At 57.5% G+C, this 27,521-nt stretch overlaps 4 protein-coding genes across 4 annotated transcripts in view; 2 read left to right on the forward strand and 2 right to left on the reverse strand.

The window, feature by feature from the left end:
* Window positions 1-313: 313 nt before the first annotated feature.
* VOLCADRAFT_118633 (uncharacterized protein) lies at window positions 314-15,095 on the forward strand (the record flags this gene model as incomplete). The annotated part of the gene is made up of 10 exons (XM_002954046.1): window positions 314-354; window positions 1,518-3,955; window positions 5,147-5,154; window positions 7,276-7,487; window positions 7,661-7,902; window positions 9,896-12,030; window positions 12,488-12,595; window positions 13,352-13,576; window positions 14,061-14,294; window positions 14,445-15,095. The coding sequence occupies 10 exons, from the start codon at window positions 314-316 to the stop codon at window positions 15,093-15,095; spliced, it is 6,294 nt and encodes a 2,097-aa protein (XP_002954092.1).
* Window positions 15,096-17,078: 1,983 nt separating this feature from the next.
* VOLCADRAFT_121272 (uncharacterized protein) lies at window positions 17,079-22,202 on the reverse strand (the record flags this gene model as incomplete). Its single annotated transcript, XM_002954134.1, has 6 exons — window positions 21,729-22,202; window positions 20,756-21,547; window positions 19,182-19,318; window positions 18,879-18,979; window positions 18,622-18,710; window positions 17,079-17,261 (listed from the first exon to the last, which is right to left on the reverse strand). Coding segments are annotated over exons 1-6 (1,374 nt in total), but the record flags the coding sequence as incomplete, so codon positions are not given.
* Window positions 22,203-25,575: 3,373 nt separating this feature from the next.
* On the reverse strand, window positions 25,576-25,962 carry VOLCADRAFT_64471 (uncharacterized protein; the record flags this gene model as incomplete). The annotated part of the gene is made up of 2 exons (XM_002954135.1): window positions 25,576-25,820; window positions 25,902-25,962. Coding segments are annotated over 2 exons (306 nt in total), but the record flags the coding sequence as incomplete, so codon positions are not given.
* A 1,048-nt stretch (window positions 25,963-27,010) lies between these two features.
* Window positions 27,011-27,521, forward strand: part of VOLCADRAFT_106266 (uncharacterized protein) — a gene marked incomplete at both ends in the record, with an annotated part of 4,339 nt that continues 3,828 nt past the window's right edge. The window contains 3 exons of the mRNA XM_002954047.1: window positions 27,011-27,051; window positions 27,333-27,416; window positions 27,482-27,518. Of these exons, the coding sequence (XP_002954093.1) occupies window positions 27,011-27,051; window positions 27,333-27,416; window positions 27,482-27,518 (162 nt within the window). The remainder of the gene's footprint in view (window positions 27,052-27,332; window positions 27,417-27,481; window positions 27,519-27,521) is intronic.

Below are 27,521 nucleotides of genomic sequence, written 5' to 3' on the forward strand. Positions count from 1 at the left end.
TGTTTGGAGCACCTTGGTGGCTGATAAAGTTGTACTGTCCATGGTTTGTTGGTTATACTGCATACGTCGCATTTCTTAGCATTGTCTTATGTTTCCCCCAAACACGCGGAACGTTTAGCTTGTAATATGATACTTACTTTCCGCGGGAACGTTGCGCCAAGTTTCTTTATCCGGCGTCCCAGGAACCGATGCGGCAACCTGAGAGGCAGTGCTTTGAGGACGTCCAGGCCTTGGAGTTCAGATGTCTAAACCTTCCTCAACCCGTGATGCTTGTTTAACCGGCCAGCTCTAAATATACGCATCCAGGATGAAAATGCCTTCATGCCTGGTGGGGTGCTTTGGTGGATGCACTCGGTAAGGAAGCGTAAGTTTAATTGTATCGTATTGGACGTCACCGAAGACAAGGCACTGTGAATGCAGGCCACCATCAGAAGCCGACTCGTCCCACTTAAGCGTCAGCAAGGGACCAGTTCCTTCCGGTATCATGCGCAGTGGCTTTCTTAGCAGCTTCATGAGCAGGAGGAGTTGCAGCAGAGGTCAGTAACGTGAAAATACGGTTTGGACGCTATCCATCTAGCCCTTTGTGGGTAAAGTGGCGTATTGAGATATTGCGAACTTTCATATCTAGAGTCGGCCTTGCCGAATACAGGAACATGGGACTACAGTCCGACCGATGCCCCAAAACCCCGTGTTCGAACGCGTGGAGACGCAGACATCGTAACTCTGGCGACTGCTCGATACCTTGAGCTGTTCGCGACGACTCCAAAGAATGTAAGCTTGGGGCAGCGAGTTGCACGGGCGCCTCCTTGTTTCTTGACGAAATGGTAGGGACTACCCTCGACCTTCTACCTAGCATCTTGCACCCGCCAGCACTTCAAGACGCCACTAAATTGCTGCCACGGGCGATACCGTGGACGGATCAGGTTCTGGCTTCGTTGTAAGCCATTCTTGGATGCTGATACGGCCGCCTTTGCTCTTGTCCCCTGACAGGATGAAACATCTACAGTGCTTTCTGAAGTCCAAGAGGCGCAAGACAGCATGCGCTCTGCGCGGACGGCCTCGGAGAACCAAGTCAGCCGCTCCAGCACCTTCACCGCCAGAGCCAGCCGAGAACCGTCGCGCCTTGGGGCCAATATCCAGTCGCAGCCTGCGCAGCTGACTTGCCTTCCGGCTTCCAGCAGCCAACGCTTTCCGGCGCCCTCTCACCGCCGCGGTACCTCGGACGCTTCCTACACAACCACCTCACCTGGAAGGGACAGTCAGCAATTGGCGCCGGCTCATGGCCTGCCGGGTCCGCTCCTTTCGCGCAGGATTGGGTCCGCACCGCACGTCACGTCACTTAACCCCTTTACAAGCAAAACGCGCGGGCCTGTCCTCGCCCGGAGCCGCTGCCGAAGCGACCGAATCTCACCCAGCACGGCAGCTTACCTACTCCCTGCACCATCCGTCAAGGCGATAGCCCGCGCACACACAGCCATCCCCGCCACAGCGATGGCGTCCATGGCTATGTCCTCCAGTACCTCGCTGAACGACTTCTCCGCGGTCCCCGTGGAGGGTGGTCCCATGGAGGAAACCGCTACCAGCACGGCACGCCGGCGTCGCGTTCGTGCTTGCACCTCCATGAGCCAGATTGCACCGGCACCCATCTGTATCGATGGCAGCGCTGGAGTGAACGGCACTGGACTTATTAGGACGTCCCGGTTGCAGACCGACAACGGCAGTGCTTCAGGTATCACCGGCGGCGGCGCCACAGCACCGCCGGAGCTAGGAGCAGCGGCACAGCAGTGGGTCCAGCAGCACAACCAAGTTGATGAATCAGCTACTGCGACGCTTGCGAGGGCCAATGCGCGAGGGAGAGGGCTGCCTCGGCGACCCAGCATTCTCTTCACCCGCGATGGGGATGTTACCGTTACAGGGCTACCGCCGTCGTGCCTCACGGCGGGCCGTGCGCCGCGGGGCCGCGGCCCTTCTGACGTCCTGGCTTCCACGCTCTCGACGGGCTTCGGGTGCAATAACATGGCGAGCGTGACGGTCCCGATTAATTGCTCGGCATTGCTCGTAGCGGGTGGCTCAGTGGATAGCGCGAGCCCACGGATCGCTGGTGGGCAGGTGAGCGGCGCGCGGGAGCCCCTTTTGACGACAGTCCTAATGTCGAGTCGCAGCAACGACCCCGGGGGCCGCAGTTATACACCGGCTTCTACGAGCCGGAAGGATTGTGCTTTGGATGTGGCCCTGACGGTGACCCAGATCAGACAGCAGCAGCAGCAACGCCGCCCCGCCGGAAGCGGGGGACCAGGAGGGAGATATGGCGGGGTCTCCATGTCGTGCGGCGCAAACGCTGTGTTTATGTCGACGGACGCCACCCGAGTCACGGGCTGTTGCAGCGGTGGTGAGCAATTTGAGGGATTCCTAGGTGTAGAGCGTGAGCAGCAGCAGAGGTGCCAGGACACAGAACGAGCGGAAGCGCAGCAGCAGCAGGTGGGGAAGGGGGACGAGGGCGTGCAGGAACCTAGTGACCAACTAGCTTGCGAGGAGGAAAATCAGCAACCTGGCACGGGCTCCGGCCAGGGTCAAGCTCAAAGCCAGGACCGCCACGAGGATAAGCGCTTGGAGAGGACCCGGCAAGATGGCTCGCAGGCTTTTGTGCTGGCGAACTCTTCAAGCGAGGGCGGCCATCGCTGCGAGTGGGGCTGCAGCTCTATGCTTGTTCCTTCGCGCTTCAGTGACTCGAGTAGGCTGACGCATGGTGCAGCAACAGCGACGCATGGTACGGCATCCTTGCACTCCAACAACCCACTTTATTGCGCCGCTTCTGCCGGTGCCGGTGGCGCGCCCAGCCCGCCGGGCAAGTTCGGCTCCATCACCCCCGCTGAGGCCCCTGCGGTGGCGGCGGCAGCTGCGGCTTCCACGGCCGCTGGCGCCCGCGGGGATACGGTATTTCAGGAGGACCCATGTCCCCAGGGGGCGATGCTGCCGGCGGGGTTTGCTAAGCCGTCTGCAACGTCGAACGGACCGTCTCTGCTGGCAACGGAAGCACGCGACGTGACGTCGGCACTGAACCGTCTGCAGGAGGCCTGTTTGGCAGCAGTGGCGCAGGGCGACATGCGCAGCCAGCGGCTCTGCCGTCGAATCAGCACGGACCTGCCCAGACTGGGTCTGAACCCCTCTCAGTTGCTGCCGCGCATCGGTGGCGGCGGCGACGGCTTTGGTTACGATCGGGGTAGCAGCATGGGACCTGCTCGCGTCGCAGCAAGCCTTGGCGGCGGCGTGGCGGCGGCGGTGGGGGCGGCGGCGCAGACAACGGGCAGTCGTATGGGCACGTGTTTGCGAACCGCAGCGTCACTGCCCAGCGGTGATGGTGGGGGCACCGCTGCCGCTGCCACCGTGCAAGGGCCCTCGACGTTTTCGCTGAATGTATCTGTTACGTTGGACATGAAACGGACGCGCCAGGGTGTTATGGGGATGGGGGCCGCATGCGGCGACGTTTGGGAAGCAAGTGGATTTGGTGGGGACCGGGCGAGCCCGGAAGGCAACGGCATTGTTATTGATGGGGAGATGCTGGACAGGGTCCATTTCAACGTTCCCGACAATGATCTTGGCGCCGGGGAAGTAATTAAGGCAGCTGAGGCGGGTCCCTGCACGCCTGGGCAGGGCCCACAGATAGGCACGGTGGACGTTTTCGAGGACGCAGACGTGGAGCAGTACCACAACCCGGTCCTCAACGTTCTGCTGCGGAGCGACTTTTTGCACGAAACCTTTGAGGCCCCCAGTGAAGATGAAGACGACGGTGTGCTCGAATATCGGTATGGAGGCTTTGAGCTAGGTGGTGGAGACCACGATTGCGGGTTTGTGCGGCAGGCCTCTTTCATGGAGGCGGTTCGGAAGTGCGGTGCCTCAAAGGCGGGTGCCTTGCCTGCGGGGCTAGGCCCCAGTCAGGCCGGGGCTTCGGAGGCAGGTCCGATGCTGCGGAGCGCGACCCTGGCGCTTGCCGCTAGAGCCTCGCGCCTTGGGCCGGGCGGGACTGCATTGCAGCGCAAGGGCTCGTGCTTAGCTGCAATTGCCGTGGCGCAGCCGGGGCTGACATGACCTGAGCCTGAGCTTGGGCAAGCTAGGTAAGGTTGTAATTTGTATCGGTAGCGGGGTCATGTGTCTCGTGTACTCAATGGGCTGGAATGATGGAGTGATACGGTCCCATTTACACTGCTGTGCAGCTATCGGGGCAACAATGGGATGAGAAGTTGGTGGCGATAACATGTTTGCAGGAAACTCGAGTACCCAATACGGTTGCAGGGGAAGAATAGCAGGCTCCACACGCGCGCAGATGGCGAGCCAGTTTGGGGGTCCTTAGTCGGGCGTGTGACGCCCGGCTGAGTCGCTGATGCTTTAAAAGGAAGATGACGTATGACGTATGTGACGTATGTGAAGAATCTGAAACTTCCTAAGAACATAATTATCGTACTAATTATCGTGGAAATTAAGATGCGCGTGGGGCGTTTTAGGAAATGCTCGCCAGGCCCTGCCACGCGACCTCCTCTTGTGGCGTAGAACCAAAAGCCTTTTCCCGTATTCGCGAGTGTGCTTCCGTCCCTCCCTTCGCGTTCATTGCCGCGCGGATGGCCTTTGGGAGGAGGGAGTGGACCCGAGCTTGCCCTTGGCGTTGCCAGCGCTGCGCGCCTGGCCTAGTCTTGGGGCCCTGCACCGCTTACATTTATTATTGGGCCGGGGCTTATGGATCTGCACGTCATTTATTGCTCAAAGTGGCGCTGTCTTTTATCCTTTCCTTAGTTTTATTCTCCTTGCTGTGCAGTTCTTTACTAAGTGGCTTTGGCAGTGGGCAGGGCAGATAGCCTTGAGCCCCCCTCATGGCTCCTATTGGGCAGGTTTGCACGGATGAGGTTTACGCACCCCCAACCATGTGAGACATACCCATGTAGTGCATCTCTGTCAGTGTGGTGGCGGTATGATGATGGTCGTAATACAACAGCGCGCTGCCGCATTTTCTGCTCCTTAACATGAGTTGACCTGGTCCAGGGTAGTGTTGGGTTTGTGGCTGACAGCCGCCATATAGCTGAGCCATGGCGTTGAATCTGCCGAATCTGTTCCTAAAAGCATGGACGTGCCGGTGCCGGCCGCGTCTCTCACGCAGGGCCTCAGGTCGGCTGCATTCGCACAATTTCCGTGACCTTTCCGGACGCCGTAGGGAAGCGGTTTCATGGTTCGCGGTTTACAGTGTGATATTGCGGATTGCGCTGTAATGAGTGTGTACAAACCTGGTCATGGGCTGTGCACCCGCGCCCGTACAACCATTCTTGATTCATCCCCCTCATGCAAAACAAAAAACATGTGGTCTATGTATATTTTTTACATGCCTATGGGATGTCGTCTTTTCCTTCTCCTGCATCGTCAATGGTTATTCCACCTAAACCTCGTAGTAAAGCAACAGGCGAGAGCGTCGGGGGCCCTTCGGCTTGCTATGTGGGAAACGGGTCGGTGCAGAGAGACGACCAACTATTTCCCAACAATGTGGCCGCTTTGTGTGTGGTAGCATGGCTGATTGAGGAGTGTATTGGGGGATGGTTCCATCGTCGGGCCAACAAGTCGTTCGGTTCGGTTTGCACACCGTATGTGATTTGGCCGGACCACACTAGCTGCGCGCCTTTAGAAACCACTTAAAATAGCTGACCGGTTATAGGCTCTGCTCGATGCAACGTGCTGCCGCAGATTTCCTGGTGTAACAGGTAGCGTGAACGCGTGAGTCGTTCCACGATCCCTCTGGTTGGATTGCCGTAAAAGGAAGGCTCGCTGTCGGTACAACGCGGCATCCTTTCGCCGTGGCCTTGCACATGCGCAGCTGCGTTGTCGGGGCGAACAGGTACGCAGCGTTTGCTTCGCATGTGGAGGAATCGGACAATGAACAAACGTGCCGTATACGTCGTATCGCTTGTTCGTCCGATATCGTAGCTATTGCCTCTATTATACTCTTAATATTATCTAAACGAAGAACTGAACGGTCGAGGAATCTGCCTGCAGGCAAATGCGAGGCTGGGTGCTTGGTGTTCGGAACCTTTGCTTGGTGTATTGAACAGCGGTTTGCGACGATGACGGTGGCAACGGCTGGTTGCCAGCGTAAGCCTCCCGTTCGCGGTCCTAAGGTTACGGCATGTCCAGAGGGTCAAGTCTTATAAGCAGGGATTTCCTTATTCTCAGTCTTATCTCTGCGCGGCTACTTATAATTTATTGCTCAAGTACGGCTTCTGGTTATGGGGATGATATGCGTGTAGGGATAGGGGGCCCCGGCGCCTGCCGATCCGCATGTGTTGAATGGATGGTATGATAGGACTGTGGGTGCATGGCCGCTCACCGCAGTGTGGGTCTGATTGGCGGCACGGGTGGTCTACGGCTGGCGGTATGGGGGCGTCCTGCACAGAGCGATTCGCAAGTGTTGGCACCCTGGTCGCATTGCTGCGCGTGTATTTTATCCAACCAAAATGTTACTTCCTTCCACTGGTGTTAACCTGTCTATAAGAAGGTGTAAGTGCGATGTCCCAATGTCAACGGCAAACATCGTGCGTTTTTTGATGTCTTGGTTGTCCAGCTGGGCGTCATTTGTGATATAGCGTGAATGGAGTGTCAAATGAAGCAATGGCACTGGGAATAGAAATACGAGGGTGTCCTTGTTTGAGTTCGGCCTGTCTCTGATGCTTGCGAAGTTTGCCTGTTGCGTGTGTGATATTTTAGAAATGGTCGACGATCTGTCGGATCTTTGCCAGCAGATTGTCGTGACTTCGGAGCTAGCGGAGCCAGTCATTGAGTACAGCTCCTTGCATGACTGCTTAAACGGACCAATTTATGATCTATGTAAGGCGAAGTCTATCCCGAAGAGATTTGTTCCGTCCTGGTCCAAATCAGTACAAAATCAGTTGCAAATGAAGTCAGCTTTAGCTTCCCAATTAATAAGGTGTGGTCCAAATCCCTTTCAGATGGTATCCGCGCCTACGTCCGCCTCGGATTGCTCGTCGTCATCGCCGCCTTAGTCACCATCACCGTCCCCCGTTCATAGCTCCCACCAACCTAGCTTCCCCACCGAGGTCGAGCCCATCGGCCCTGCGCCTTACGTTGCTCCCGACCTCTGCCCTGTCCGCACAGCCCAAGATGCACCTTCCAGTGGACAGAACGCAGCTGCCGTCCCAACCCCCGGGTTGTTACCACACGGCGAGGAGTCGAACTGTTCCAACACATGTCACCGAGCTCCCCTGCCCCCGTGCCCGCGTCCAGCCGCCCGGCCGACGAACCGCCTTTGCGCCCGATGCTTCTTTCGCCTGGGGCCGCCTCGCCGAACTGGCTGCCGCTGCTGCTGTTAGAGCAGTCCAGGACTCCATGCCCGAATCAGCGGCTACCTCCCCCCGGACCATGGCCCGCTGGCCAGTACAGCCAATACGACGAGGCCCCCGCTCCCATCCCAGCGCCAAGGATGCGGAACACACCGTGTGGGCAAATCGGCTCCGGCTGCATTTTACCTTGTTCAGGATCCCCGAAAACAGCCATTCGGCTGCCGTCACCGGCCTCTCCGCCATTGACGGCCCCGTTCCCGATACACTGCTCCTGCTCCTCCAATTTCCCTCCTGCTCCACCCTTCCCGTCCCTCAACGCGGTCCTACAGGCGCTGGAGCCCCTTTTGCCCTCTCTTGACAGGGCCCTCAATGCACAAATCGGCATGGACGCTCTGCACCAAGGTTCCGGACCAACACCGCTCAACACGTATCTGGCCTCCTTCCGGTCTCTCATGGCGGACATCCCGCGAGCTTCAGTCCAACAAGTGCATCTGGCCCATCAAGTGCCGCGACGGCCTTTGGCAGTTCACGTCTGATGCAAAGGAGGTTCCGTACAAGCCTGCAGAGCCTGGTGCGCCCGGCCCTGCCTTTGTTGCTAAGGTGCCTGAGTCTTACATGGTTTCCCTGTGGCAGCGGCGTTTCTGCCACTAGGCTGGACAACTTGGAGAGCTTGGTGATGGAGGGCATGGTGCGTGGTGTAAGTTTGTAAACGCGGGCTTCCCACCGTGCTGCTAAGGACGGCTTCTGTGAGGTCTGTTCTTAGGAAACCATTGCCGTTTGCCGTTTCCCAGCTCTGATTCTGCCACATCTAAGCCCCTCGAGCTGTTGCATGTGGATGTGCGTGGGGCCGTTGCGTGTCAGCACGGTTAAGCATGAGCTTACGGGGGTCTTATAGGTTTGTGACTTTGGGAAGGCTAATACCTACCTCCGCATGCAATCCCAAGATTCGTCATCACGCACAAAGCATTGTCATGTGTGCCACCATTCCCCTCGTGAGCGCGTTTCGCACGGTGAGCAGTGTATCGTATGTTGCAGCGCCGTTGATCAGGTTGCCGATTTGTTCACGAAGGCACTTTCCGAGGCCAAGATGAAGGAATGCATGGATGGCATGGGCGTCAAGCGACCGTACTTAGATCACAGATAATGTGTCGCGCGAGTTAGGTGCAACCGCGTTAGGTGGTGTCTTCGGTAGACCACCAGTGGTCATCTACGAGTATGACCTTTCTTGTGTGATGCAATTGCGTGGGAGCTGTGTGCATGAACACTGAGTGCGTGGGAGCTCTGAGCAGGACAAGTCGAGTACCTGTGTGCTATCTGCGAGCAGTCTACTGCTGCGGTTGCGTCTCTTGCTGTAATGTAGACTGCATGACATCACGGCCGCGTGGGGGTGTTAAGGGTCTGCCATTCTTGGTAAGTTTGCCTGTTGCGTGTTTGGGTGAACTTTCGCTTTGTGCATGGCTGCGCGAAATCTTTATATGATTTGTCTGACGGAAGGTATTTTGTCGTAACTGGTGTTGGCTGACGGGGGCTAATTGCAAGTCACCGCTTTGAAAGGAGTTAAGTGAACATGGATTTTGGCATACACACCCGCTGGTCCGGCTCTTGTAGCCGTTATGCCAAATCCTTCAGCTACACTGGGGTACCCTATGGGCTATAGTGTGCTCCTTGCAACAAGAAGTGCAAACCACGCTCCGAGCCTGAGTAGCCGTATAGCGTATGGCACAGAGCAGCTCGCAAGTTTACATCATGATGGCATCTTTCCGGAAAGGAGTGCTCCTTGATGGATGGATGGATGCTACAAGCTTCAGCGAGCCCGTACAGTTCAGACAAACCCGAAGGCTCATGAACCACTGCAATCGCGCAATGAAAAACGGCTTGCAATTGGGTTGATCGTAACCAGCAACGTACGGGACTACGGCATCACCTGAGGTTGAGGCTCGGCTACCTCATGCAAGCTCGTAAGTCTTCCAGAAAGAAGATGCTGCTGGGCGCATTCTGCCTTCTGTTGCCGGGCAACTCCTTCGTAACTCTGCACTGTCCTATACGCCCCGCCTTGCGTAAGCCATAATATCACTGCAATTCATGGAGTATTTAATGTCAAATATATAGGTTTTAGGTTCTTGTGTCATGTGGGTATCCCTGTAACGCCAAGTCGTGGGACCTTCGAAGCAAGGGCCCGTTCAACAGAGGGGTTCACGGGAAGAGGGCATGCTGCATGGTAAGGTTCGGCTGCATACAATAACATTTTTATATCCTGTAGAAGAAACTAGTCAAAAGTAACTAAGTTGATTTTAAGAGCAGCCCTGCCTTCGATGATCATGGATTATATGAGATATAACTGAGTAACATACAATCAAGTGTTACAGGAGATTAGATGTATGGCTGGCTATGAGACGCGTTTACGGATGCATACTTGCAGGCGGACGCAGCTGACCGGATCCCCCTAGGCGAGCAGGAAATTCCATCTGGTACACAATTCTTGAATATCCAGGAGCCTTCGGCAGAGCCAGACGCGGTTTCGGGTCCTGCATCCATTCAACCAACGGACCCTGCTGGGCCTTCAGACAGCCCGAACGCCGCAGGGGATCTGAAAGAAGGGGAAACCCAGAAAGGGCAACCCGCGGGGCAGGCAGCGCAGGCATCGGCAACCGCGTCCGACCAACCGCCAGGACTACCAGAATCAGCCTTGCAGCCGCAGAACCCTGACAACAGCCAATCCACGGCGGCAGCCAACCCACAGCCACAGATCGCAGCATCAGCCTCCGCGGAGCAGTTGCCCCAAGAAGGGTCCGTGCCACAGGGACAGGATTCTCCAACAGCCTCTGGCGCATCACAGCCCAAACGAGGACTTGCCTTCAAGACCCGGCGCTCTAACAATAAGCTCGTGAAGCCATCGCCACCGGAGAAGTCGCCACCTGGCGATCTACCTTCTCCTGGCGCACCCTCTCTACCAGCAGCCCAGGAGTCCCAGCAGGGCTCGACAACGGGGCCCCCCAGCAACACCCTGCCAATCAGCTCCTCATCCTCCCCCACAGCCAAGCAAACCCAAGAAGAAAAGAGCGGGCCTCAACAACTGTCATCGCCTACGGCGTCCCCTCCAGTGCCGGATCAACCTGGCAGCCAAGCAGCAGGCGCCAGTCAAGCAGAACCCCTCTCGCAGCCGCAACAAGAAGCGCAGCAACCGCCGGTTGTCTCGCCCCAGCCGCCAGCAGAGTCGAGCCCCCAACCGCCACCCTCTGAAGAACCAGGTGCACAGTCTCCGACTGACGTTGGCCCTCAGCCGCCACCGCCGCAGCCTGTACCTGAGTCCCAACCCCAGGCGGACTTACCGCTACAGCCACCGCCTTCTGATCACGTCCAGCAGCAGCAGCAGCAGCAGCAGCCACCAGAGGTCGGATCTGAAGTAGGGTCGCACCCCGGGGCGCAATCCGAGCAGCCGCCAGCAGAGGCGCAGTCGGGAACCGAACCGCAGCCGCTACAGCCAGTGCTGAGTCCGCGGGGCTCACAGGAGCCGCCTGGGGCCGAGCCCGGAGCCGGACCTCAACCCCAGTCCCTTGGACTCGAGGACGAGCCAGAACCCCAGCCCCAGGCACGGCCGGCTGGGCTCGGTCTCGAGCCCTCCCAGCAACAACAGGAGCCGCAGCAGCAGGAGCTGAAACATCACCCAGAAGCTGAGCAGCAACAGGGTGCGTTGGCCGTGGACCAGCTGGGCGCATCCCCACTGAATCCGCCAGGGGGGCCACGCGCCGAAGAAGCAGATAAAGTGGTCGACGGAGTGGTCTACGGACTGGTAGACGAGGGCGCCGCATATCTGCAACAGGAGGGGGTGCGGGAGCCGTGGCAACAGCCGGGACAGGAGCGGGCGTACCTCCCGGGGGGATTCCCTGAAGCAGAGGACGGCCGTTGGGCCGAGCAAGAGCAGCAGCAGCAGCAGCAGCAAGAGCTCGGGCTAAATCCAGATCTGGAGCCAGTGTCGGGATCCCATCTGGTTCAGGGACAGGCAGAGGACCTAGCTGACGAGGGAGGGCAGCCGGAGACGCAGTACGGCTACGATTACGGGTACGGAGGCGAGCAGGGGTACGGCGGCCAAGGACTCGAGTACGACGACGAGCAGCAGCAGGGAGGGCTCGGTGGGGAGGACGGCGCACTTGTCGATCAGGATTACTACGCTGCGGGAGCTGAAGCAGCAGCACCAGCAGCAGAACGAAGTGCGCAGGGGGCGAGCGCCATTCTTGGCGACGGCCCATCTGCGGCTGACGGCGCCGCCGACTTCGGCGGCATGTATGACTACAACGCCACCGACGGCGGCGGCGCCGCGTCGCCGGCGCCGCCCTTTGCCTCTGAACAGCAGCAGCTGCTGCCGCTGTACGGACAACAACAGGGAGCCGTAGGGAGGATGGGCTCGGAGTTGCGTGTTGGTGCCGGCGGCAGCAGCAGCTACAGCCGCGGCGAGTCCATGTCCAACGGCGGCGTTAGCCGCCGCAGCAACGGTGTGGCGCCACCGCTGCCGCCGCCGCCGCGGCCGCCGCAGTTGGACTCGGATTCAGAGACACTGATAGCTGCGGAGCGGGAGCGCTTCTCACAACAGCTCCAAATGGAGGTTCGTGCCAGGGAGGAGCTGGAGGATATGATTCTGCGGATTGAGAAACACTTCAAGGCGGAACAGGCCGCGCGCAAGAAGGCGGAGGAGCTGCTGCAGGTGCATTGGATGGCCTCGGGAGGGAAGGCAGCGGGGAAGGGTAACTGGAAAGCAGCACCAGCAGCACCAACAGCCTGCCTGCCTGCCTGCCTGCCTGAAGGTTCTATCCTGCGCTGAAGAGTCTATCTATCCTGGGACATGGGAGGCTAGGAGGAAGGCTATGTCGGGTTGGGGGGCCGGTCCGGATTTTGGGCGGAGCTGAGCGGGAGCTGCGGGGGTAGCGCAGCCCCTAAGTTTTAGACCGGGACGGCAAAGGAGGCCCCGGGGGGTGCTGGGACGTGCAACACATCGGAACCCGCGATCTGATCCGACCTAGCGTAAGACGAAACCGATCCCACCCCAATAACTCATTCTAGTCCCGCGCCGGGGGCCCCGCCCTAGCCCTAACCTGGGAGGTTGGGACTCTAGGAAGCGTACGGACGAACAAGTTAAGCCTCGTCGGTGCTGTCTCTCGCAGGCGGCCATATCCGCTGAGCTTGAGGCCAAGAACCGCCTGGAGGACCTGATGAAGAGGCGGAAGGAGGAGCAGCGGCAGATGGAGGAGGAGCGAAACGGCATCAAGCGGGTGAGGGCTGAGGGGACATTGGAAACATCTGGGCGGGTGTTGGTGGACGCCAATGTATGGCTGAGGGCTGAGGGCTGAGGCTGACCCGCAGGTCGTTCGGGGATGCGCATGTGTACACGTACACGCACACTTGGCCATGTGGGTCCATTTGCGCGGGGGTGCACCGCGGCACGCTCGGCAGGGAGTGCACGGAAAACGGGAAAAGGAAAGGAAAAGAAAGAAAAGCGGCGTTTGTTGAGTAGAGTCGCCCGACTCGTGAAGTCGCACACCATGCCGCCACGCGCGATTGCCTATGCGTGCACCTCGCGCCTCGCCTCACCGGGGTCCGCCCCACAATGCATTGGGCGTCTTGTAATACAAGTTACAAGTTCCGCACGATTGCGGGGGCTTCCGTCAAAGCCGGGAGGCCATAGACTGGAAAATGACCTGTATTGACTCCATCGTACAAACGACGGATGTTTGTTGGTCCCGTAACGAGACGAGGCATAAGTACCCTTTGGTCGTATAACTTATGCCCCCACAATTATGTGCCTGCCCTCATTTCCTCCAGCTTCCGGAGTGTGGCCTCTATCGGGATCGAACCGATGACCTTGGCGTGCCTATTGTTATTAGCACCGTGCTCTAACCAGCTGAGCTAAGGGGCCATGACATGAGATTAGGACTGAAAAGCTTGGAAATTCATCGAATGGAAAGCTTGACATTCATCATGATCCCTTATTATTATATTGACAAACTCCAAAACAAAATACCGGCCAGGAGCGCAACGCTTTGGAGAGCATGCGTCAGGACTTCGAGGCGGAGCTGCAGGCAGCCCGCAGCGAGGTGGGCAAGGCGCAGGAGGCGTTGGCGGCTTCAGAGGACCGCATTCGAGCTGCTGAGGCTGTGGACCGCGCACGGCTGGAGTCAGAGTATCAGGCCAAGATCAACACGCTGCAGGAGGAGATTGGGAGGCTCCGAGAGGAGCTGGCCTACCGGACGCACGTAGGTCGTGCACGGCTGTATGCGGCCGTGTGGCACGCCATAGCAGTTTTGGCAGTAGTTCGATGTACGGTATATGGCGGAGGACAGTGCGGAGGAGGAGGAGAAAGTGTGTGTGTGTGTTGGGGGGAAAGGATGATGTGTCGTAAAAGGGCAAAGGGATGCTGTGTCGTACAGGTCCGCACAGAGGTTTCCAGAATCACGCCTGCACCAGGATTGGCTGTTTTGGAGCTTTGCGGTCGTGTGCTCCACTCCCTCCCTGATCATTTTTATTATATAATCAAGAATACGTGACTCTTAACGCCTTCCGCTGTCTAAAGTCTTACTCTCCGGACCCATACCCCAACCCGCCCTCATTCTCTGTTGTTCCCTCCTTCCTTTATCCCTCCCCGCTCTGTGTGAACCTTCCCCTCCCCCTTCCTCTCCTCCCCCTTCCTCTCCTCCCCCCAATGCTGATGCTCATTTTCCCCTCGACACCGCCGCACAGCTGATGACCTCTGAGATGACACGATGGCAGCAGCAGGCGCACCTCACGGCAGCCGCGGTCATGGAAGCGAAGAACGAGGTTCTGGAGCGCAAACGGGAGTTGGACTCCACAAAGGAAAAAATGGACCGTCTGCTGGACAAGCTCTACATTGGGCGAGAGCGCGGCATGGAGCTCAGCGGCGCCATCGCCGCCGCGCAGAGCTTCGCTCAGCATGCGGGCGGGGCGGGCCCGATGGTGGGCCCTATGGCCCACATGGGTTTAGGAAATGGGCTGGCGTCCGTCGCGGGCATGATGCCGCCGGCAATGCTCATGGCGCATGCCATCGGTGGGTCAGGTGCAGGTGGTGGCGGCGGCGGCGCGCGCGGGCCGTCGCTGCCCCCGCAGCACATGTTGCCATTGGTGCAGTCGCCGCTGGGACCCGGCGGTGGCGGCGGCGGCGGCGTACACAGCAACATCCCCAAGCTGCCGCCGGTGAATGCCCGGCCGCCGATGCTCGTGAGCGACATGGGAATGCCTGGACCCCCCCTGTTAGGCGGAGCGCGACGGAGCGCCCCGGGGAGCCAGATGGGTAACGATGGTAGCGGTGGCAGCAGCAGCGGAGGTGCTGGATTTGCCATGCCGGCGCCGGGCTTGATAGGGAATGGCGGTGGCATGGGAATTATGCCCTTGGGAATGGGCTATATGGGAGGTGTCGTACCGCCGGGCATGCCGTTGGGCTTCGGCCCCGGTATGGGAGGACCAGGCGCACCGCCGGCAGGCATCCTAAGTGGCGGCCCTGGCGGGGGCCCGTGGGTTGACGGCGGCGGTGGTGGTGGCGGCGGCGGCGGAGGTGCGGCTGGCAGCCCAGGCTTGGCGGGTGACGGCGCGGCTGATCCGTACGCGCACGTGCAGTCGCGATTTGCTCAGCCAGCCGATCTGGCCAAGAAGGCACGTGTGCCCAACGGCAAGGGGATTCCGAAGAAGCCGCTGGATCGTTTCGAGGAGAGCAAGAGAGATGAGGCGCGCCTGGCAGCGATGGCTAAGCGATGGGGGTGACCCATGGGTCTTAACGATAGCAGGGTAGTGACACACACGTAACACCCATGACCTCAACATTCCACCGACTCTTTCCAATGCATTTGTGGTCTTTTCATCAACATGCCCCAGTACCATCAGCTTCCCGTATGAGGGATAGGCCGCAGGGTTCCTTACTTGAACAAGGGCACCGGAGGGCAAACATGACGTCAAAAGCATGTGCGGGTGTAATATGAGGCGGGTGTAATATTCCTTAGCTGTGGGTGGCTGGCGTAAAGGTGATTGAAGAGTGAAGAGATCGGACGCTGCCCGATCCAGAGCGGCCAAGTTATCGGTACTGTCGGTGACTACTGGCTGCTAGGTTATGCAGGTGGTCCGTGCATGTTTGTACGTGTGCATGTGTGTGTGCATGTACGTGTGCATGTGTGTGTGCACACAGTATAACGATGTGAGAGACCTCCTGCTAGAGGCTGCGGAGAGGTGCGTCCGGTATGAAGAGAGAGAGAGAGAGAGAGAGAGAGAGAGAGATAGCGTGTGTGCGTGGCAGGGTGTCTACCCAGGCCTTCACTGGGACAAGTAAAGTAATAGCCGGTATCTCCCATTCAACGGGAGGACTTAATATAGCGCAGGGTGTTGACGTGTGGTTTGCAGGTGCAGGCAACAGCCATATGGGCTATCGGAGCTATGGCGCAAGTATCGCTTATTAAGTCATGCATGCCGCAGCCTACATAGCGGTGTCTCGAACGTCCTTGGACTTTTGTCTTCTTCCTTCGTGGCCGGCGAACCGAGCCCATGGACACTACTAAGCTTTTCCTCCATGCTGCTCATCATCAACTGCCTAGTAACTTCCTACAAGACTAAGTGCGCACATGCTCGGCACGGTGGGGTGTTGGGGAGCGTGAACGACGGTTGCCTTTCCTCACGTGTATAGTCATGTGGAAATGTGAAAACCCTAAGCGGCTTCACTCTCGCTGTATGGGTGACGTGCGCAGGCCGCATCGTCAAGGCCGCATTGCTGCAGGCCACGTTGGTTTCTTTGAGAACCTCCGGACAGTAATCACGCGCGGGACTGCCCATGCCCCGAGTTGCTATCCTGGCGGACGTCGCGTCTGGCTCCGTAAGGCTTGGTCCTGTCCTTGTACTTAAAAGTCCTCACAGATAGAAGACGACGGGAAAAAAATCATGGAGTGCATCCGATGCCATGTTCTGGGTTTTGGGTTCTCCTGCGAATTCCATCGACAATAGCAGCCGCAGCAGCAGCAGCAGCCGCAGTGGCGGCAACGGTGGCAGTAGTGATGCGTAACAGAGGGGATGCTCTCATGTACATGCACCATATCGCCCTTCACAGCCGAGAGGCCTAGGAACATAAGGATATAGTAGCAGTCAGATACTTGGCCCACGTCACTCAGCAAGGCAACACGTGCCCACACATCTCCCCTGTCTCAAAACGCCTCTACCTTTTTCAACGGCTTTTCCTCTTTGTTACAACAAAGATCCGACACCTAAATGGGGTTGAAGCTAAGGTGCCGAGCCATAGACCCTCCATGGTCGATACGGATACACAAGTGGCCTGGCGCCGCCCCTGCCTACGGCGCAGATCACAAGAACACATGCGGCGACTTAGAATTCTTGCTTCAGTAGAAAGCACGCCTCCTACACAGACCTGACCGCTGCCCAAACCATAGCCTTTAGAACTATCCGCAGTAAGAGGGTCTCAGTCCGGGCTCGCTAGCACACCTGCCAGACACGCCCATCGCGGCGCCGACAGCAACGCGCATCTGCACCCCTAGAACTATGATGCTACCACACGCCATTCCCTTTTGCACAAACCCTGCGCGTCCACACGGCCCATAAGGCCAACCACCAGCCTCTACACCAGCTAGATTGACGCTGCTATACCTTCTCGTAAGCCAACCCCGCAACGGTGTGGTACCGGCAAGGTGGCCCCGGCTGGTGGGGGGCTGCGGCCCGCGGGCCCACAGCGAGCTCCCGTAGATTACACGGGGCTGACGAGCGCCTGTTGGCCCACCTGCGGCTTGAACGCCGATTTGCTGCTGAGAGTCGAGCCCGCCATCTGTACGGCGGAGGAAGTGCCGCCAACAACCCCTCCAGGTACCGACGTGCCGGCGCCGCCACTGCCGCTGGCCGCTGCTGCACCCCCGTTAGCTCCTCGCCCTCTCAACGTATCTGCAACGGCCAGGGCGGGGGACGGGTGGGATGCGACGGCGAAGCGGGCGAAGTGCGCGGGGGGGGGGGAGGGCGGCCAAGGCCATGGGATGCAGGGGGGTGGTTGGGTGGGTGCCCCCGTCAGCTGATGCAGTACGTGCACCTCACGGTACGGCGCCGCACAGCATCGTACAGCCGCAGAACGGGGCACAGCTCCAACGGCACAGTTCACAATGGCCCCCATTCAGTTCTTCCGCAATGCTGAGCAGAACGCGATCCCAAACGACTAGGGAAAATCGGCTACATAAGCAGGGCGGGTTAAGAATCACAGTATATGTTCGAATCGATCACCGCGCAATCTATGTATGCTGTTTATCTGCCTGCCTATCTGTTCAAACGCGACCCGGAGAAACCTCAGGTAGCCACAGGAGCCCGAGTTGGGGGTTGGGTGGGATCTCCACAGATCGAGAGCAGCAAAGGGACGGTCACCTCTTCAGCACGGTGTGTAGCGCCGCAAAGGGTCGCAACAAACGGCTGTCGCGATAACGTGAAGCCCCAAAGGCGGGAGTCATGGCGTACAGCAAGGACATCGTTGTCGATGCGCTGCCGGCGCTCGACAGCGACATTTGCGGCGCCAGGGGGCCGCCGCCGCCGCCGCCACCGCCACCGCCAGCACCCGCCAGCTCACCTGGTGCGTCGTCCGCCAGTATTAGCCGCCACGGGGGAGGGGCCATCGCGACCGCCGTGAGACCGAACGCGGGCCGCGATGCGCGCACGTTGACGGCCGGCGCAGGGGAGGTAGGCGGGCGGGCAGGCAATGGGCATGCAGACGAGCAGGCGGGTACATGTACGTACCTAACAGACCGAACCCTACCGCAAACTCACCGCAAACGGGACAGGCGGAGTGCATAGGGTTTATACATACATACAGTACCTCCTAGGAAATAGCAGATAGCAGCAGCAGCAGCAGCAACAACACGACATGCCCATCTAAAAGCATAGTGGACTCCAAACCCGCGTCTTCACGAGCCCCTCTTCGTGAGAACACGGATGTCGACCCCTGCCTAGGTAACAGTACACCGATGCACTCCTGGACAAGAGCTGTTATTGCACTACACAGACGCGCCGGAGAGTGAGCTTAGTGAGCTTACAGCAGTGAAATAAATGGTAGGAAAAGGATGCGTGTGATGGACTCGACATTCAACAATAAACAAACTACAAAGGAGGCCAACAGATGCACGACAGAGGCCCCGGCCGTACGAAGTGGAGTGAAGAAGCGGGTTGCTGCCCCAGGGGCTGCTTTACAGGTGAAAGTGGCAAGGGGGCAGAGGGGGATGGGGTTCCGCTGGTTGGCGTTACAGTTCAGTGCTGGGTTACTTACTGAGGGGGATTTCTTGCATCTCGCGACGAAGACAGAGCCATTCTCCCAACAGCGACATTATGATGAGCCCCAAGCCGTTCACGAGCCACCTGGTGTGCAGTGGGTGTCGGGGGGGTTAAGTGGAGGGCGGCACGGCTGGCGTGAGACGGGGAAGGGTGTGTGTGGTGGTGGTGGGGAGGGGAGATAGGCAGGTAAGGCAGGGGGTATTACTTTATTCTGCGGCAGGGTAAGCTAGGGCAAGGTTTACATGGGCTTACCATTCGAAGCGAGCAGGGAAGCCCTCGTAATGCCAGCAAAAGAAAAAATGGAACATGAAACATGTCGACGCGAAGTCCAGACATTTCTTTGCTCGCTCAACCTGCACGTTGGTGAAAAGGGGGCCCGTGCTTCACTGACGCAGATCCCCTCAGCGAAAGGGAACACATGAGGCAGAGGAGCAAAGCAGGAATGGCGCTGGGGGACATAGCCGGGTGGAGGTGGTGAGCTTCGCGAGCTAAGGGGCGGAGGTGTTTGGTGGAGGGGAAGATGTGTCTGCGGGTGCGCAACCTTAAGTTACTTACAATCCACATCAGGAAGACCGCCCCCAGTGCGGCGGTAATCAGCAGCGACAAAGCGCTGACATAGCCCACAGGGATGGTGAGGTTGTATGCTCGCCAGCTGAACAGATGTTGTATGGACAGACGAGCTACGCTCGGACCTGCGATGCCAGGCCCATGTGCCCAGAGGTTGTCTTTATGTTTTTTTCATGTTATATAAATATTCCACGTGAACGACTCCGGCGCACGTACCTAGAAAAAGACCCTGCCATAGCCCAAGGCTTAGATAGAAGAGGCATTGAATCGTCACAATTTGTGCGATGATAAGGACAGGGTCCCAAACCTGCATTCCATGGGTTGACCAGTTTCAAGTGGCTTCCATGGAACCGCTGAGAACAATCAAACTCACAGCCGCCCCATAGAGCATTTCAGCTGCTGCAGAGCTGTATCGGCCTCCAAGCCCTTTTTAGTCCCATATAACGTTGAGGTGCAACGCGAATGAAAGGAAAGCTATATAGTTACCAAGACAGCTGTTGCGTAAACAGAGAGTTGCTATGATGCAGTCGGCGTTTAATCAGTTATGTTACAAATACTATGCATATCTGTTATCATGACGTCTTTTGGACGCTCTGCCAAAGGCCATATTAGCATATAGGTCAAGTTTAGACCGATGCTCGATGCGAGTGGTGCTCGATGCGAGGATTGGTTGCAGCCTCATGCAAACCTATGAATGCAAGTGATAATTTAGAAAAAAAGCTAAACTGTGTCGCTCGCCTATTCAAGACAGGCACGGTCATGCAGACACAGAAGACATAGTGCAGATGACGATTCCGCAGATTAAGACTAGATATTTATGGAATTAATTCGTCTAAGCCGAATTACGCCCAACTCCTATGATGAGCATTTGATGGCTCAAAAAGTCCAAGCTATGTCACCGATGCCCCAACACCTGGGGCTAAGCAACTATGCACAACAGCAGCAACAACACATGTCTATGCAGATAATCAAACTATGGGGCGCACCCTCTATTTCTGCGCCAAATATTTAGGTGCTGTACACGCAGTACAGTGAAATAGCCTCCACGACCACAGGAGACAAAGGGTTGCTGTCGCCGTATTCCGTAGAGGACGACAATTCCCGCGTCGCGGCCACAACCCCTGCTACCAGCGTCCCACTTGGACACTGCAGCATTTTGGGGACTACGCCGCCGTCGTGGGTTTCCCCAAACCCCAGCGCAGGCACCGTCCATACGCTGCCGCAGCGCAGCGACCACTGGGTCAGCTGCTGCTGCTGCAAGCCACCGAACTCAGCACGAAACGCATTAAAGCCGCCGTGAGATGCGCAGGAGAATGTTAGGCTAACGCTAGCCTTTGCAACTGTCCCCGGGAGGCCTACATACACAGGCCGGTATGGCAATAAATGGCCTAGAAAGTTAACCAGTCGAGCTGGGGCAGTTGTAAAAGGAACTGGTGCAGGGCTTGGGGGTTTAAAACCACCAACAGACTGCACGAGCCGTCGGCTGCGATGTCCGCCGGTCGCACTGCGGACTTCTCCCCCTTCATCAGCTGTGCCCTGAGACCCTAGTGCGGTGGAATCACCTGCCGCTGCCCCGCAGCCATCGTCAGGCCGTTCGATCAGGAGGTGGCGCGTGCGCGGTGCCAGGGAGACATTTGCGCACTGGAGCTTCCAAGTGCTGAGGTCGACGGGGTTTCCAACGCGTAACACAGCTGCGTACTTACGCACGGGACACAGCATCCGCACGAACACCCGACTCAGGGCACTCTGCAGCGGCATCACTGTTAGGGCGCCGATGCTGCCAGCCTTCAGGTAGGTGCGATTGCTAGGCTCGTAGACGGGCATGCGGAGAGGCACTGGCATCACAGCGGGTTCCAGCGTCGGATGCGGTGGCGGTGGTTTCGGAGGATGCGGGGAGGGTCGTTGTGGAGGGGGTCGCGCGGGTGGTGGAGGCCGCCGTGGCGGGGGTTTAACCGGAGGGGGCGGCCTTGTGTTTGGCCGTGGTGCTGGTGACCTTGGCGGCGGTTGCGGCTTGGGGAGTGGAGGCGGCCTTGGCGATAGTCGTGGCGAAGGGGGCTTGGGGACTGGAGGCGGCCTTGGGGACAGGCGAGGCGGGGGGGCCCTCAGCGGCAGCCCTGGTACGGAGGGCTTCGGGGGTGGCCTTGCTAACGGGGGCTTCGGCGGCGACCGAGACGCAGGCGACTTTGGCGGGGACCTTGCCAGGGGTGGCATCTTTAGCGGCCGTGGTGAGGGTGGTTTCGGAGAGGGCGTCTTCGGCGGCGGCAGCTTCGGCAGCAGCGGCGTGGGCGGCGTCTTCAGCGGCGAAGATGGCGCCATCTTGGGGCTAGGCTTTGGCTGCGGTGACTGCACCGGATCTGCATGGACATCCACAATATCCAAGGGCTAATGGTTACGCTGCCATATTTTTTATTAATTAGTCAGCGGCCAATCCACCTAAGGATCCGGCACTCCAAGGTGACAAGGGAAGCTCGGCTACACAGGCCAAGATGCAGACACGTAGCAGGGGCGGTATACGAAGGAGACGGCAGAGCATACCTGGTGACCGGCGGGGGAGTGAGGGAGGTGACGGCGACGACGGGTGGTCCGGGCCGAGAGGCTCCTGGCTCATGTTATTGGGCTCTGGAGCAAGAAATGGTGGCGTCGGCGGCGAAAGTGACGGAGATGGCGGTGGAGAACGCAGGCAAGGACTCCAGGACGGCGTCTTGTCCGGCGATGTGGCATTGGGTAGCCCTGACGGGGAGGCCACACAGGGAGACAAGGCAGGCGGGCTGGACGGCGGCTGAACCGGCGGAGGGAGCAGCGGTGACAACGGTGGCGGCGGTGACAACGGTGGCGGCGGTGGCGGCGGTGGCGGCGGTGACAACGGTGGCGGCGGTGACGGCGGTGGCGGCGGTGACAACGGTGGCGGCGGTGACAACGGTGGCGGCGGTGACGGCGGTGGCGGCGGTGGCGCCCCGGGGGCCGGTGCCAGCGGACGAGCACTGACGGGTGGACTGCTGTACAAGGTACCTGCAAGCACGCAACGGAGAAAACTCATTTCATGCCTTGGGTCTATGTATATGGGGGCAACACTATCATCAACACTGCCATATGACTCAGGACAGCAACAACAGCAGCAGCAACAGCGGCAGCATGTTAACCGAAAGGCAACCATTACCAAGCGAGTCCAGCAGCAGACTGTGCGCACCTCGGCAGTCGATCGACACTGTCTCCGTCAGCGGGTTACACATCGTCACGATACCCCACCCATCGAACTTGCAGGCAGCCAGGTAGCGCTCCCTGCCCGTGCATTCGACGCCATCTGCAATGGCGCAGCCCAGGTCGTTAAGGGGGATGCAGGATGTGGGCGCGGAAAAAAAACGGACTGTGCTTCCCATGAGAAGATTAGATGTATGGGCGAGCAAAATGGGAAAGGGAGCCGAAACCCGAGGTAAGACCAGCATTATTGGCTGGACAGGACGGTGTTTTAGGGGGGCCTGGACAGGACAGTTCGGACGGGTCTGGAGAAGACGCTCGGCAGAGAAACGTAGCGGAGAACACGATCACCAATCACGGGTCGAGTCAGCATTGCCCCCTGGCTGAACCAGGAAGGAGTGCCGTCACTTTCGGTGCAGGCCGCGCATCGCACATGACAGGGCACGCCAAAACAAGGTGTTTATATCGGCGTGGGCTGGCGCGCCTGCCGGAGAGTTGGGAAGGATTGAGACGCTGTGGGCCCTTTGCAAGACCGGACACGGGCATAGAGGAGCCCGTTCCCCTTTTTGAGGATGGGAGGAATCAATCACACGCCGCACGTCACTCGCATCCGACCGGCATCTCACTCGCATATGCATAAGCGCATGATTCATTGTCCCGCCCGCAACGTCATTTTTGTACGGAGGGCCCCCGCCTCTCGTGGACACATGCCAGCGGGCAATATCACACAGACTAGAACGTAAGAATAGAGCCTGCACGCTTGGGGTAATGTTTCTGGGTATGCTGCTGCACGCCTATGAAGCTAAATGTAATCCATAGCCACGAAGCACATAGGCTACAAGGTAAAACGCTTTGCTGCCCGGAGAAAGAGCCAACCTCGTGGTTTCATTTATCAAGACGACTAAGGCCGCCATGGACACGGCAGGCTTGGAAATGGTTAAGGTAAACACCCAACACTCTTCAATCAGCACAGTGGCGGTTTTACCATTACATGCCGTACACAGCGGCCACGCTGCAAATCCTGTCGTACAGGTATAAACCCTCTTACCCATGAGGATATGACCGGACCCCGCACCAGCACTCGCGGTTGCCGTACTCGAGGTGTTGGCCAGCTGCCTATAGCCAGCGGTACATATGGGCAACACATTGCCTATCAGGAAGGGCAACCGTCAGTCATGTGCAGGTGCTGCTATTGCATGAACCCGAAACAACTCTAACCTGTCATCATGAACGGTCCTCGACACACACACAGGGCAACGGGGGCGTACCCCCTGAGGCCCATAGGCCATTCATCGTAAGCACCAGTTACGCATACATTGACATCATGAGTGCAGCAGGACAGGACGGGCTTAAGGCGGTGTACTGAGGCTGCCTCCCACGGCCGAATTAGGCCATGGTGTCAGGCTGCATGGGGCCCCTACGGCCCGCTAAGATCCGGAGACCTTTTTCGGCCATGTCAGGGAGCCATGTAATATTGCTCCAGTGTCAGGCAGTGTTGGACAGTCGATTCATCTACGGAGCGGGGAAGCAAGGGCCTCTTTTTCCAGGCGACGGGGTGTTGGCGTCGTTTTTTCTCGCGGGCGCGTAGCTGCCAGGCCCCAACACCGGTGCCCGTTTGATAGCTAAGACACGCGCACCTATCTACCTGCATACTACCGCCGCCAGCCGCGCATCATTTTCCTGTTGCCAGTCACGCGCTGCATGACAGACAGACAGACGGCCAGTGGGGCATGTGTTGCGCAAAGTATACAAGTGGAGCAGTGTTAGTTAAGACGTCGTACTTCCAACCGCCATGGACGCAAACGTACGATAACTCACTCCATGGACCTCTCTGTGTTCCCCTCGAGCAATCCAAAGGCTGCCGGGTAAAACCCACCAACCGAAAGGTGCCGCTCTCTGTGTGGCGCTATAAGGAGTGAGTACTCCAGCTCCTTCCGGTAGATTCCCTCTCCCGCATAACGTATCTGTGTGTATCTCTTCTATTTCCCCTGGCGGCTCCCTCCAGGCCGCTCCCAGTCCCTCACCGCAAACTGTGCCCCACACGCCGTCGCGGCCCATGATCTCAAGAACGCCTTGCGCAGCCGTCGGACCTCCCACCAGCCGTACGGGGTGCTCATCCGCGGTTCCTGGAGCAGTGGCAGGGAAGAGTGGGTTCTGCAACTCAGACAAGCACACTCAAGATTTTTCTCTTGGGTGCACTTGTGGAAGCGTACGAACCTAGCGAACTTTGTTATATGGTACGGCAGGAGGTTGGCCGCCTGTATTCGGGATGGATGGGTTAAGGGTTTGGATTCTGCCTCAGTGCGATAACCTCTGCCTTTTTTGGCCGTTAGTCACCAGAACTAGCAGGTTAATGTGTTTTCACCTCGTTTGCAATACCTGGTCAAGTTTTCACGCGGTCTATGCTTTTTTCCGGTAACCACATCATGTACGATAGTACAAAACCCAAAAAAATCAGACTGCGAGCAAGGGTGCAAGGGCAGAGTATCTATTCGTTGGTGCGCAACATGCATCTTTTTTCCGAAGAGATCAATTGAACCCTAGGACAGTATCCGACATCGCAACTAAAAAGCCCTTGATCGATGCTGGCCCTAGACTAGCGTCCTTCGACTGTAAAGTCCAACCTCGCCTTGTCACCCATCACATGCATGTGTACACGCACATGTGCGTGCTCGTTTGCATTCCGGCGAGTTTGGTGAAGTTTCGGGGGATGTATGGAAACATAAAAACAAGTCCAAAAAGGAAGATGCACAAGCTAGACGAGTTTGCCAAATGGCTTGGTGTCGGAAGATGTCGCATCTCATCATTTCTGTGCAATCGCATGACCGCGGGGTCCCCAAGCGCGCCCAAGCGTTTCTTGGCTTCATATCAAATACCCTAAGATCCGCTTTTGGAAAGAAACGCCGTGGTTAGTTTTATTTCTAAAACTCTTTCTGCAATCGCTGTAATTAACTAGTGGCTGATGGCCCTGCAATAACGTTAACGGAGAAAGCCAACAAAAAGGTCAACAAGTTGAGTGGGTCTTGAACCGTCACCGTACCGTGTCCTTCATAGATCGTCCCATGCAGCCCAACCAAGAGAACCGCCAGGGCGCTTTGGGGATACGCTATGGCTTTCTTGCCAAAACGTAGACACACAATTCAGAGGTTGCGACTTGGACTGCTGGATGGCCTGTTTCAGCGTCTATTCACCTGACCCACGACAACCCACCGTAGCACACAACGGAAACGTCCTCGGAATGGCTGCAAGATTTGGGATTCCACTGAAGGTTTGCGCAGTCTTGCAATCTCTTCTCTAAGCCAGAGCAGCCCACGTTGCTTAAGAAAATAGGCCCGCTGCCTTCGCCGAAGTAAGCACCCCAGTGCGCACGACCGCCGCTAAGGCCAAGCTGCCGGCATACCACGTTCGCATCCCGATCCTCAAAACCATCTTCTGCAGTGTCGAAAGCAAAATGCGACATACCAAGTTCAGCGAGGAGTTTTCTACGTCGTTTGGTTAGGTTATGGTACTCACCGCAGACGGTGCCCCATACCCCATTGTAAAGCACCTCTAGGCGGCCCTGTATGCCACCAGGCACTAAACGTACTGACGCGACTTCTGCAGGGATCGCGGAATGGAACACGGCCGAATCAAAGGTGTTTCAATGCACGCCAGCTGCGGGCTAATGCGTGGCCACCGACGGACCTTGAAGCACCCTGTGTCTGGCATCTTGTGCTGATGCCAAAGCCAGGGCGGCTATGCATCCAAGGATAGCAACGCAAGGCGACGGCCGGAATCGGACCATGCCCGTTATGAACACTCAAGCTGCAGATGCTAACATAAAAAGCATTCACAAATAAATGTGAAAAAAATTTAAACCTTTCGTTCTTTTGGTTTCCAAGTGCCTGCAAGCGTGCCTTGACAGCGCGGGAATTTAACAACGTTGACCAGTAAGATGTTCTATTTAGTTTACAATTAATATATAAGGATGCATTTATCTATATTCGTCTGTACTAAATATAGGCATCGCAGCAATGCAAGCCTGAATAGATTGTACAGTTACTCCGAATGGCGAATGGGTCATGCAGTGCGCATCAACCCGTTCCTTGCTCAAAAGAAATAAATGCCAGGCATTGTGGTAGTTAGGTATGCTTTCGTCACTAGCACCAATCAATGGTATATAAGCGGGATTTCAAACACAAAACAAAACACCTGTAGCATGACATCGGTACAAGGAATCATGGATCAGTCAGCTGTATTAAAAAGTATTGATTTAGACAGCCATCCGCTATTCATTCACAGCAATAGGCAGCGGATTACAACGGCATTGTGGTAAGCAGGCTTTGGCGTTAGAGTAAAACACGACGTAGCCTGCCGGTTCGAACACCGTACCTATCCTGGAAACTGTCCTTGGCGGTAGGCGGCCGGCAGCATCGGTTAAAAGAAAGATCGTCTTCATTCGACAGCTAGCGTAGCTAGACCCTCCTAGCCTTGCATTGGCACCAGTAGACAAAGCAAGCACAGCCCACCGCGGGGAATACGAACCGACTTTACAACCACAAGTGCTTGAATGTAAATGCTCGTCGCTCCGTACCGGACTAGCGTGAAGTGGGCCTTTGCGTCCAGCCTTACACCCGATCCCAATGTTTAATCAGGCCACACCACATCCCAATGCGCTTAATGGGTGGGTGGGAGGGTCTTCGGCTGGTCCGCAAGTTTTAAGCCTTGGGTCCGGAGCGGCGGTAAGATGCTTGCATTTATGACAGGGAAAATTATTGGCTACTCTTGCGTCTTACTGCGGTCTCCAATGCGCGTGGGCGATTTACGCCCTGTTCATCTGCCTACTTGCATCGCGGCTGATCTCCTTCTCCTTAGGTTTAGATTAATTAGATGTAAACCACTGATTCCCGGTTGTCCTGAATGTGCGATCATTCTGATGCGTTTCCGTACCGCTGTCGTGCCCAGGTCGATGGCTTTGCCTTTCTTGGCACTGACGCGCCTAGCTCCGCGCAGCCTTCCTTTGTTCCTGGATGGGGCTTACGTGGCGTGGTGAGGTGTCGCCGAGCTATTGTGTTGTCCTTGCGCTTGCGATAGACGGGCCCGTCTCCCCGCAGGTCCCTCTTCGCACTGGCGGCCTCGGCCTTCATGGGGGTC

The sequence above is a fragment of the Volvox carteri genome (genome assembly GCF_000143455.1).
Source record: "Volvox carteri f. nagariensis unplaced genomic scaffold VOLCAscaffold_40, whole genome shotgun sequence".
Lineage (NCBI taxonomy): Eukaryota > Viridiplantae > Chlorophyta > Chlorophyceae > Chlamydomonadales > Volvocaceae > Volvox > Volvox carteri.